The sequence below is a fragment of the Vombatus ursinus genome, unplaced genomic scaffold (assembly GCF_900497805.2).
Source record: "Vombatus ursinus unplaced genomic scaffold, bare-nosed wombat genome assembly UNPS02014945.1, whole genome shotgun sequence".
NCBI lineage: Eukaryota > Metazoa > Chordata > Mammalia > Diprotodontia > Vombatidae > Vombatus > Vombatus ursinus.
In genome coordinates this window covers 193,216-205,739 of record NW_020954723.1, presented here as the reverse complement: position 1 = coordinate 205,739, position 12,524 = coordinate 193,216, and the positions used below count along the sequence as shown (strand labels likewise).

Sequence of the window (12,524 nt, the reverse complement as noted above, 5' to 3'; positions counted from 1 at the left end):
CAGTATACAACTTCACCAATATACATCAATTCGAATCAAATCCATTCAATCAATTAGTGTCTTAATTTTTCCATATACCCTCCAACATTTGTCATTTTCCTTTTCTATCATATTAGCTAATCTGACAGGTGTGAAGTAGTAGCTCAGAGTTGTGTTAATTGCATTTTTCTCATCAATAGTAATTTAGAGCATTTTTCATATGACTATAGATAGTGTTGATTACTTTGAAAACTGCCTGTTCATATTCTTTGACCATTTGTCAATTGAGGAATGGCTCTTATTTCTATAAATTTGACTCCGTTTTCTATGTGTTTGAGAAATGAAATCTTTATCAGAGAAACTCACTGTAAAGTTTTTTTCACAGTAATGATTGCCAATTATTGTTTCCCTCTATCCTATTTTCCCCATTTATCCTACTCTCTCCTTTTACCATTTTCATTCTCAAGTGTTTTGCTTCTGACTTTTACCTCCCCAAACTGCCCTCCCTTCTATCAGCTCCCCCTTCCTTCTTTTATCCCCTTCACTTCCTACTTTCCTGTATGGTAAGATATGAGGCAGCTAGTGGCAAAGTGGATAGAGCAGTGGCCCTGGAGTCAGGAGGAAGTGAGTTCAAATCCGGCCTCAGACCAAACGCTTGGCACTTACTAGCTGTGTGACCTTGGGCAAGTCACTTAACCTCAATTGCCTTAAAAAAAATTTAGTTTTTCCTGTATGGTAAGATAGATTTCTACATGCAACTGAGTGTATGTATTATTCCTTCAATGCTGATGAGAATAATATCAATGTGCCCTGATCCCTGAACTATAAAATCTCTTCAGGCCCCTTATGTCAGATAATTTATCCTATTCTACCTCTCCCTTTCCCCTTCTCCCAGTGCATTCTTCTTTCTCATTCCTTAATTCTATTTTTTTAGATAATCATACCATCACATTTAACTCACACCTCTGCTTTCTGTCTATGTATACTCCTTCTAGCTGCCCTAATAATGAGAAAGTTTTTTAGGAGTTATAAATATAATTTTCCCATGTTTTTAACTTTATCAAATCCCTTATGATTTCTCTTTCCTGTTTATCTCTTTATGCTTCTTTTACATCTTGTATCTGAAAGTCAAATTTTCTATTCATCTCTGGTCTTTTCATCAAGAATGTTTGAAAGTCTTCTGTTTCATTGAATGTTCATTTTCCCCTGAAGGATTATACTCAGTTTTGCTAGATAGGTGATTCTTGGTTGTAATCCTAGCTCTTTTGCACTCTGGAATATCATATTCCAAGTCCTCTGATTTAATGTAGAAGCTGCTAAATCTTGTGCTGTCCTAACACTGGCTCCATGATATGTGAATTGCTTCTTTTTGGCTCCTTGAAATATTTTCTTCTTGATCTGGGAGGTCTGGAATTTAGCTATAATATTCCTGGGAGTTTTCATTTTAGGATCTCTTTCAGGAGGTGACTGGTGGATTCTTTTGATTTCTATTTGACCCTCTGGTTCTAGAATATCAGGGCAATATTTCTTGATAATTTCTTGAAAGATGATGTCTAGCCTCTTTAATTGATCGTTACTTCCAGGTAGTCCAATAATTCTTAAATTATCTCTCCTGGATCTATTTTACAGGTCAGTTGTGTTTCCAAGGAGATATTTCACATTTTTTTCATTCTTTTGATTTTGTTTGATTGTTTCTTGATGTCTCATACAGTCATTAGCTTCCACTTGTCCAATTCTGACTTTTAAGGAATTATTTTCTTCAGTGAACTTTTGTATCTCCTTTTCCATTTGGCCAATTCTACTTGTTAAAGAGTTCTTCTCTTCATTGGATTTTTGTGTTGCTTTTACCATTTGGGCTATTCTGTTTTTTTTAAGGTGTTATTTTCTTTAGTATTTTTTTGACTCCTTTACCAAGCTGTTGACTCTTTTTTCATGATTTTTTTGTATCACTCTCATTTCTCTTCTGAATTTTTGCTCTACCTCTCTTACTTGATTTTTAAAATCCTTTTTGAGCTCTTCCATGGCCAGAGAGCAATTCATAGTTTTCTTTGAAGCTTTGGATGCAGAAATTTTTACTTTGTTGTCTTCTTCTGTGTGTTTTCATCTTCCTTGTCACCACAGTAACTTTCTATGATCAGATTTTTTTTCTGTTCTTTGCTCATTTTCCAGCCTATTTCTTGACTTTTAACTCTATGCTAAAGTGGGGCTCTGCTCCCAAGTGGAGGAGGAATTGTCCTAAGCTTTAGTTTTTTTGTGCAGCTGTTTTCAGAGGTAATTCTGGGGACCTACAAGTTTTTGGCTGTTTCAAGGTGGTATGATCTAGAGAAAGGTGTGTTTACTATTCTCTGGTACTGTGCACTGGTTTATGAGCAATCACAAGCACTCTTTTCAGCCCTGGGACTGTAATCAGGGTCCCTGCTCCGCTGTGGCCACAAGCTGCTGTGCTAGTGCTCCTCCTCACACTGGGACTAAGACCCAGGATTGCAACCCAGATCCAAGTATAGGCAATGCAACAGATTCCTACTCCTAGTGCCAGAAAAGGGACCCCTGTAAATCTCCTTCTGACCCATTGTCTGGTCCCCTTACCATATGTGGGCTGAGAGGTCTGGAAACCACCACTGATGCCACTGACTCAGTCACCCAGAATCCTGCTTAAGGTTTGCTGGGGTCCAATCTTCACTGGCTTGCACTCCTCTCTCACCCTAGTGCAACAGACGTTTCCTGCTGACCTTCTAAGTTGAATTGGGCTGGCAAATTGTTTCACTCCACCTTTTTTTGGGTTCTGCTGCTCTAGAATTTGTTAAGGGTCATTATTTAAAGGTATTTGGAGGTATAGGGGTTTGGGAGAGAGCTCAGGCAAGTTCCTGCCTTTGCTCTACCATCTAGGTCCCTCCTGTCCCACATTTTTATCCTTGAAACTTCCAAGTATTATTCTTGGTTCTACCTTCTGGTGCCACATATAATAATTCTATTCCCTTCCTTTTTCACATGACAGCCCTTGATACTTGAAGACAGATACTTGAAAAGAACTATCATGTTCCCTCTGAGTCTTCTCTTCCCTTCTCCAGGTTAAACATTCTTCATGCTCTGCCCACTCCTAACATCTCTGCTCTCCTGATTCAACTGGCCACTCCAACAACAGGTAGAAAGGGGCTTTAGGGAAACCTTCAGAAAGAATGTATCTGACCAGAGACCCTATAACTAGGCAAAGACCCTTGATCTTAAGAGGAGTGAAAGGAGGGCAGTATTGTTTCCTCTGTCATTATTTGCCTTTCTGTTCTTAGACACTGATTCATTAGGCCAGTATAACAGGGTCTTGAAGAAGTAATGGCTATATACGTTCCACTACCTACTGTCTAGCCATTTGGTCCTAGGGAGAAGGGAGGGTATTGATTGACTTCCAAATGGAAGTCAGTAATTCAGGTCCTCCCACACACATGCACATGCACGTCGCACGCGCGCGCGCACACACACACACACACACACACACACACACAAAACTGTCCCTTGCTCTGTTATAGACTCCCTATTACCCTCTGTGGGTCACTTCTCCCCCTGCCTCTTCCCTGAGCATCTCTAAATATAGAAAAAAAGTGTCACCTCAATGACTGAAAGAAAATTGCCTCACCACCCTTCTCTCCCTAGACTTTCCTTCTTCCTTCCACCATCAGCCCTCCCACAGCCTCAACTAATAAGTTGTGTCAAGCTGAAAGCTGCTATCAAACCTTAGATGACATTACTGTATCAGGGCTACAGATGGAAACTCCATTTGTTAGCATTATAGTGACCCTGGACCCCAGGAAACATAATAGAAACTCCATTTGTTCTAGAATGTTAAAAAAAATTGTCTTTTATAAAAGACTATATGTTGCAGAGAAGGCACTGACTTGCATTGATAGGGAGAGTTTTCTTTCTTGGGAGTTTCATATAGCAATAAAATTATAGGTCCAGTCCCCCCAAATAAATAAATAAATAAAGACTTGAGAACAACAAAACAATGGTTCTAGGATTTAACTAGTTCTTTACAGTAATAATGCAAGGACTATGATATATGGAAGAGCAGGGAAAGAGGAAATAGACCATCAATCTTTGAGCAGGTTATTTAGAGGCCACACAGGGACTTTCTGGGACAAAATACCTCTGTAGCATCATTAGAACTTGGCCCTGGGTTGACAAGGAGAGGTGGTCAGTTTGTGTGTAATGCAGGGTCTTGGGAAGACAGGCATATAAAAGATTTGGAACTGGAAGGAACCATGGAGTTCTAGTCCAAACCTCTGGTTTTATAGATGAGGAAACAGAGTAGTGATTTGCCCAAGGTTATGTGGGTCATAGCTAGCAGAGCCAGGTATGGATCCAAATCTTCTTACTCTAAATTCACTCTCAGTGCCTTTTCTCCTATACCCTGCTATCTCAGAGATGGGGAGAGAGGAGTTTTGCTCTCTACCTAAGGAAAACTGTCATCCATAATATCTAAACAAGAACCATAAACTTTTCAGAGAATCACTGAATTCTAGAATTAGGACTGCATTAGACTAGGTCCAGAGACTTCAGTCCACCTCACGCTAGAAAACCAATCCTCACAAAAAGTAAGTTGCAGACCCAGGATTCTTCAAGTTTAAACTTGCCTCTTTGCAGCTCCCACCTGTTGCTTTGGGTTCTGCCCTCCTGGATCAACTGAACAGGTTTAATCCCCATTTCATGTAACAGCCTTTCAAAGACTTGAAGACAGCTATAATGGTCCCCCCCACTCCAAGTCTTCTCTTCTCCTGACTGAGAATTTAGTTCATTCTATTGCTCCCCATATGAGGTGCATTCATGGCTACCCACCTTCCCAGTCATCCTCTTTCAACCACTCTCCATCCCATAAACACCCCTGCCCCAAACTGCAGTGCTGGGAACCAAATACAACACTCCAGATTTTGCAACCACATCCAAGCACAGAAAATTAAGACTCCAAACAATGTTTTCCCTAAACCACCATCAATAACAAAATACAAACACTGGTTTCCCAAACTTGTCCCTGTAGAAAGAGCAGTAACAATCATCTCATTTTTCTTTCTTAAAGTATCTGAACCTTTTTTTTTCATCCTCTGTACCAGAGAGAAGGGAAGGGTTGAAAGGAATCGTGCTGTGTTCAAAGCAGGAGGACTAAAATGCACCATGAATGTAGCTCTCCAGGGTATCATGAAACCATCACTGTGAAATCCAAACCCTCCCCCATCCTGAAAACCTGTTATCTTCCCAAGGCTCTGATGGCATCCACCCACCCACCCACAGCCATCAATGTGGCAAGAGTCAAAAAAAATGAAACTTCTTGGGGGAAGCTAATCCTCCTGCTCTGGCCTGCACACTCTACCTGGTCTAGTGTCAAAGAGAGGTCCCTATGGTGCTGAGCCATTTCCACTTCTAGTACCCAGTTCTGAATGAAGACTTTTGTTTTGAGACATTTTAATTCAAACTCAGAAAGAAGAGAGGGCAGCCAGGTTAAGTGAGCACCCACATCTAGCCACATGAGTGAGAGCTGGAAGGGACCTTAGCAATTGATTAGTCCGCAGTCCCTATTTAGCAGTTGAAAAAAAAATGGAGTCCTGTGATGATCAGCTGTGAAAGACTTGGCCACTCTGATCAATACCAAATGATCCAAGACAATTCCAAAGGACTCAAGATGAAAAAACACAATCCACCTCTAGAGAGAGAACTGATAAACTCTGAGTGCTAATTGAAATATGATTTTCTCACTTTCTTTTTCTTGCTTTTTTTGGATATTTGACTAATATGGAAATATGTTTTACATGATTTCACTTGTATAATTGATATCGTATTGCTTACCTTCTCAGTAGGTGGGAGAGGGGTGGGAGGGAAGAGGATTATTTGGAATTCAAAATTTAGAAAGAAAAGAATGTTAAAATAAGCATTCTTTAAAAAAAGAAAATGTGGAACCCCATAGAAGTGAATTGATTTATCTAAATCATAGATTTATAGCTACAAGGAGGTCATCTAGTCCAATGCTCTCATTTTATAGATGAGGAAACTGAGGCTGAGAATTACCCAGGGTCACGCAGGGATTAAGTGGCAGAGCAGAGATTCAAACCCAAAGTCCTCTGATTTCAGAGCACTCTTTCCACTTTCTCATGTTGATTGCTTACTGTTTTACTTTTAGGTTACATGGCCACAGGTAGAAAAGGATTTGGAGCCTTGGCTTGGATATGCCTGTTTTACCTTCCCTCTGTTAAGTATAGGGCTGAGTCGAGAGGCACAGAACAACCTTTCTTCAAGTATAAAATGAAGGGGTTGGACTCAATGTCCCTTCTACCTCTGGATCTGTGATCTAAAATGATTGCCCTTCACCTCATTGCTCAGCTTCCTGCTACAGCAAGTAACCAGAATAGGAAAAGTAATCAGGCAGGGAGTATTGAATTATAGACTGTCTTTGCTGTTGTTCAGTTGAGTTCAACTCTTGATGATCCCGTTTGGAGTTTTCTTGGCAATGATACTGTAGGGGTTTGCCATCTGCCTCTCCAGGTCATTTTACAGATGAGGAAACTGAGGCAAATGGGGTTAAGTGGTTTGCCCAGAGTCACACAGCTAGTAAGTATCTGAGGCCATATTTGAACTCAGGAAAATGAGTCTTCCTGACTTCAGTCCAAGTGCTCTATGCGCTGTGCCACTGAGCTATCCCTAAGGGTTAACTTTAGCTGCCTTGATATCCCTTAATAGTGACTTCTCCTAAGGATCCAGCTATGCCTAGATTTTCTTGAATCAGTGGCAATTCTCTATTCTGAATTCTCCGTCCCCCTCCCCTTTACTTAGGTCTCCATCCTCAGTTCTTTAGCCCTCTGATGGAGGGCATAGCCCACATTTAAAGCTAGTCATTCAAGACCATTTAGTTCCTAGTCCAATCCTCTCTTTTAAAAGGAGAAGAAACTGAGGCCCAGAGGGGTTGAATGACTTGCCCAAAGTCACACCCAAGGCTTGTTCATACTAAGTTACAGACCCAGGTCCTCCAATTCCAAATCAAGCACAACTTTCTTCCACTCTATCAGGCTGCTTCCCTGGAGTCATAATACTTTGAAAATTAAGACTAAATTCAAGCACACATTTCTAAAATTTCATCCCCCTCAACTCAATCTATATACACATTATGACAGGCCCAAGATACCTTTGGCATGGTCTTACCCAAAAACAAGATGGCCCTCATTACTGAACTTCCATTGGCCTATTTTTAATCCAGTGGAAAGGACCTTAGAAGCCAACTACCTCAAATTTTACAGACAAGGAGACTGAGACTCAGGGAAGTTAGGTGATTTGCCCAAAGTTACACCACTAGTAATCATCAAAGATGGGATTCCAACTTAGGTCCTTTGACTCAAGAACCAGTACAACACTGCCTTAAGGGAGATATCAGGTAAGCATTTAACCCTAATATACTCAGGCAAAGGAAGTGGATGTGCAAGTTACTTTGGGTGCAGCCCAGATTTCTGCAGCTACCAGAGTACATCTCTTTACTTTAATACTTTGTTCCACCAAGGTTCAAAAGAGATGGTCAATTTCAAATATTCTAACACCTTCCCTTTAAAACCAGATTAAGCAATATTTGGTGCCATCTAATAACAGCAGCTGGCATTTGTAGGGTGCTTTCAGTTTGCAAAGTCCTCCCCTCACACTAATCCTGTGACGGAGCAAGTGCAAGTATGATTATGCCCATTTTACAGATGCAGAATTTAGGACCAGAGATGTGAAATGACTCATCAGTGGCAGCAGGCTATAAAGTATCAAAGTCAGGGTTAGAACCCAAGCCTTCTGAACTGAAGTCCAATGTTCTTTTCCCTAGATTACATTGCTCCTGTGCCTCCCTTTTCATAAAGATTCTACCAATTCTTCTAACGAAAATGGGCCCTCACTATCAGGGTTTTGTTATCTTTGCTTTCCAGATGAAGAAAGTAAGGTATACAAAGATGAAAGGAGCTTCCTAGGGTCATTCCTCAAGAAAACAACAAAGCTGGGAACAGCATGCAGAAACCTTCTAAGAATGTCCCCATTCCAGACCCCTGAACACTTGACCACATGGTCTATCTGTCTCCTTACGGCAGCCACTGGTGGTGAGTTATTTTTCCATAAGCTTGGGAAACTTGATGGCTATATTTTCAGCATATGCTATCAGAGCAGATGTGCCTGCAGACAGAGAACTGGACTGGACAACCTTGTTGTGTGCAATGATGCAGGACAGGCAGATTCAGAGCAATCTACAAGGAGACCTACATTGTCAACTGATTTTATAGAATCACAGAACATTAGGTCAGGGAGAGCTTAGAGGTTGACTCCAAACTCTTCATTTATCAGGCAAGGACCTGAGTCCCAAGATTTTGGTTTTGTGTGTATGTGTGTGTGTGTGTGTGTGTGTGTGTGTGTGTGTGTGTAGACACACACATATATACATTTACACATAAATATTTAAGATTTGAGGACTTATGACATCTGGGATTATTTTAGTGAATTTTCCCCCAAAGTCAATTGAAATGATTTTTAAGAACCCAATAATCAACCCTCTGGAGCATGGAGCACTGTCTTTTTGTGCCCTGAAAGAATTAAAGAGTCACCTCATCAAAAACAGAAAAAAATATGGTCAGTCTGATTTCACTCCCCAGGTAGGCAAAGGGAAAAACAAACAAATCACATGTGGAGAAAGTCAACCTCCAAAAAACATTTCCAGACTTCTTAAATACTCAATCCTTCATAATCCAAAGTAGGATTGCTAGGAAGGAGAAGGCAATGTCTTGGGAGGAAGACGTGATTTCCATCTGGACAGTCCTTTTAAATGAGATCATTATATATGCGTGTAAATCACTCATAGCCTGCATTCTCGTACAGGAAAATGACCCAAGTCTCTTGTCATGGGTCGCTTCAGCCAAAGAAATGGATTAGGGAAAGGGGCAAGGTGGGGGTTGGGGAGGGGGTAGGAACACTAAATGCTCAGCTCCTCCCTATGCTACATCTGATTTACTGGCTGCCAGCAATTAGCACAGGAAATGTGAGCTCCTGCCAAATTCGAAAGCAAACAGAGCAGCAGAAGTGGCCAGCTACCCCAAATCCCAACAGGCTTCTTGGGGGAGTTTGTGGGCTAAAAATAACCTCTGCCTTTGTAGTCAGGAGCTGGACCAAGGAGTTGGAGCTGATAGCAGGGAAATAGAGCATGCACCAGGGTCCCCACTACAGAAACCTGCCCTTTGGGCAAATGATTTTCCAGAAACCTGCTGCCCCATTTCAAAGGCAGCCTGACAAGTTCCAGCCCATGGGGCCATCCTGGAATGCTCACCATTTTTAGAATCTGAGCTGATCATCTTCTACCTTCAAGTACTCATTTTTTTAGGTAAAGTCAAAAGGGAGATTTGAAAGTCAAGGAACCTCCAAAACTGATGCTTCTAAATAATTATTTTGTCTCATGATTCTAATTATTTGCTTTTTTTTAGGAGGAAAGGAAGACCAGATTTGTGACTACATGCATAGAGGGAATTCCCAGTGAGGAACACCCTTTACTAATGCAGATTGGTACCTGCTCTTAAATTTACCTTCTTAGAGACCTGTCCAGGAGCACTGGTTTACTTGCCTAGGATCCTGTACCCAGTATGTGTCAAAGGTAAGACCTGAACCTGGTTCCTCCTGACTTTGAAATCACCTCTCCATCCACTCTGCCAGGCAGCTTCTCAAATAATCAATAATCATCTCTCTGCTACCTAAAAGACCTTCCCAGGAATCATGCTTCAATTCACCCCAGCAAAAAATATACTGTCAGAATTAAGAAAGTTCCTTGGCAAAAAAGTACTCCTGGTGCCACTCACACTGTCAATACTGAAAGGGCTTCTAATACCAAACTACACACTTGGTTTGGTTACCCCTTACCTAGGGAAAACAGATGTCACCTTGGCCTCCTGGTTCTCCAAGCTGTGGTCCTGGAGTTCCAACAAGAAAAGTTGATCAAAAAGTTTGGTTGGAAGGAAAGATTCTTTCTCTTTCTCTCCATGGTCTATACTTACAGTACCTCTCAAACTAATTTGCCTTCCCCCCCCCCCCAAAAAAGGCTTCAATCCAGGGGATTATGTCTAAGTCAATCAGACAAGCACAGTGCCTTCCAAAGCTTCTCCTATTTGGGAAGCAAAGAGCAAACACTGGCTGGTGGCACAAGACTTCATTTACATTTTCCCATTATTCTCTTCCTCTTTCCTTCATCTCCCTGTTCTTTCTTTTCCCACTCCTCTATCAAGTGATTGAATTCAGGGGATCTGGACCCCTTGGGGTTATTCATGCCACTGGACATATTGTTGGGGCAGCAGGAAAGTAGAACTTTTTTTTTTCACATAAAGTTTCTGAGGGCAGAGTTTGGGAGCAACCCAGATTTTCAGGATGGTGGCCCGCTTTGGGACCAGGAAATTCCCAGTGAGGCTTGTCCTCTTGAACCAGTGAAGGGGTGGAAGGTATTACTGCCTGGTGGGATTTGTGAAGGGGGCAGAGAAGGCAAGTGAGAGGGCAAAGGGTTGGAGAATCATTGAAGGTTTCTTGGAACAGAGAGAACATAAAACACCAGACTGCACAAGAATGACTATTCAGTGTTCATAGAACAGCTTCCATTTAGCCCAGAAACCAGTGAGAAAGTTTCAGTGCTCAGACAAAAGTGAGGGAAATGTCAATGGGGAAGCAGGGGAGAGAGAAAGTGAGGGGAGGAATTGGGGCTTTCTTTCTTGAAAAGTACAAGTTCCTTCTAGTAAGACCCAGGAGGGGGCTGTCTGAAGTGGTGGAACCTACCCAAGGGAGGTAAATACATGCCTCCTCCTCTTGTTTTCAAGTGTCCTTGTGTGTCCCTCTGTGACTGTTTTCTTTTGTGTTGGTCTGTCTAGGTGTGGGGATGTGGGTGCTTGGTCTGAGTTTGGAAATTGTGTGCTGGTACCAGCTCGACAGGAGCAAGTGACATCCTACATCCCGGGGGTCAGCCCCCTAGGCCTGGCAGCCAAAGGCGGATGCTTTCTCTTTGAGCAATTCCCAGCACAGGTGGCAACTCCAGCTCCCTAGACGAGGAACAAAAAACAAGATTGTATCAGTGTTAGCCCTGACCCAGAGCCCGCATTATAAGCCAGAATAGAGATGGGGGCTAGAACTGTGATTTCATTCATATAGTGAGGAAACTCCCTCTCCCAAGACAGGTCACCGCTACCTGCGCTACAATGCAGTGTTGGAAAGCTGCCTGCGGCATTAAGAGCCAGGATATATTCAAACCTAGGTCCTCCTGGCTTCAAAGCCAACTCTACCCCCTACTCCATTCTGCCTCTCTTGTCAGTACCATAATAAAGTTATTGGAGGAGGGGGAGTGTCTCTGAAACCCCTTCCCCCAAATGTAGCATTTTGGAGCTTTTAAAGATCCCTTAAATCTGTAACACATCTGTCCCCCATTTTCCTAGAATAACTCAACAGAGACAAAGTACCTGGGCAGAATGCTTTACTCTTTAGACTGCTTGTAATGGAAAGAGGGCTGGCTTTGGAATCAGAAAGAACCAGGCTTAAAGTCCTGCCCCGCCTCCCTTCATACTAGCTGTGTAAACCTGGATAAATCACTTTCCTATGTCTTTGGCAATTCTCTAACTCTATAAATTATAGATAGTTGTAATTATTATAAATTATGTAATTTATATGTAATTCTAAATTATGATGTGTTATAATAATGTTACATATGTTCTATAAATATTTGTATGTAATTATACATTATAATGGTATATTATAAATATTATGTTGTAGCTGTTATAATTTATAGCTATCTGCATTAGTAAGGGAGGGATTTCCACAGTAGGAGTTAATCTACATGGATAAAATCACAGGTCCAAAGAAAAAGAAATTTCTTCTAGGTTTTGATACACACTCCTCACCCCTCCTCCAAATTCAGTCTTCAGGCATCTAGTCCTGGACCTGTTTTCCTGGATATGCAGATTGTCTCTGTCTTCTGAATCCAGTTTCTGTTTTCTAAGAATCTATTTGCTATCACTCTCTACTAAGGTTTTCTAGATCAATGAGATAGTTGGTCCAGCAAAGCTGTTTCTCCAGTGAGTCGGTATCCCCACAGGGAATCCTGGGAAAGGGGTAGCAGGGAACTACATAACCTTTTTCTTTTTTCCCCCACACTTCACCTTACATTGGTCATTTCACTATAAAATACTCTTCCGCAGCCCTTAATTTGAGAGTTCTGTCGGTTACCTTCAGGGGGCTCAGCCACGGGGGGATTTAAACAATACATGTGATAGCCACGGTCACAGTCATCACAGAAGAGCAGCTGGTCCTGATGGAGAGGGACAGAGAGAGATGGGGGGGGTTGCAAGAGAGACAGAGAAAGACACAGAGACAGAGACAGAGAGACAGAGACAGACAAAGGGAAGGAGGGAGGGAGGGAGAGGGAGAGGGAAAGGGGGAGAGGGAGAGAAAGGCAGAGAGACAGAGAGAGAGAGAGAGAGAGAGAGAGAGAGAGAGAGAGAGAGAGAGAGAGAGAGAGAGAGAGAGAGAGAGAGAGA

At 41.9% G+C, this 12,524-nt stretch overlaps 1 protein-coding gene across 1 annotated transcript in view; it reads right to left on the bottom strand.

The window, feature by feature from the left end:
• Positions 1 to 10,965: 10,965 nt before the first annotated feature.
• LOC114030028 (zinc finger protein DPF3) overlaps positions 10,966 to 12,524 on the bottom strand; it is a gene marked incomplete at its 5' end in the record, with an annotated part of 168,369 nt that continues 166,810 nt past the window's right edge. Inside the window, 2 exons of the mRNA XM_027844692.1 lie at positions 10,966 to 11,036; positions 12,214 to 12,295. Of these exons, the coding sequence (XP_027700493.1) occupies positions 10,966 to 11,036; positions 12,214 to 12,295 (153 nt within the window). The remainder of the gene's footprint in view (positions 11,037 to 12,213; positions 12,296 to 12,524) is intronic.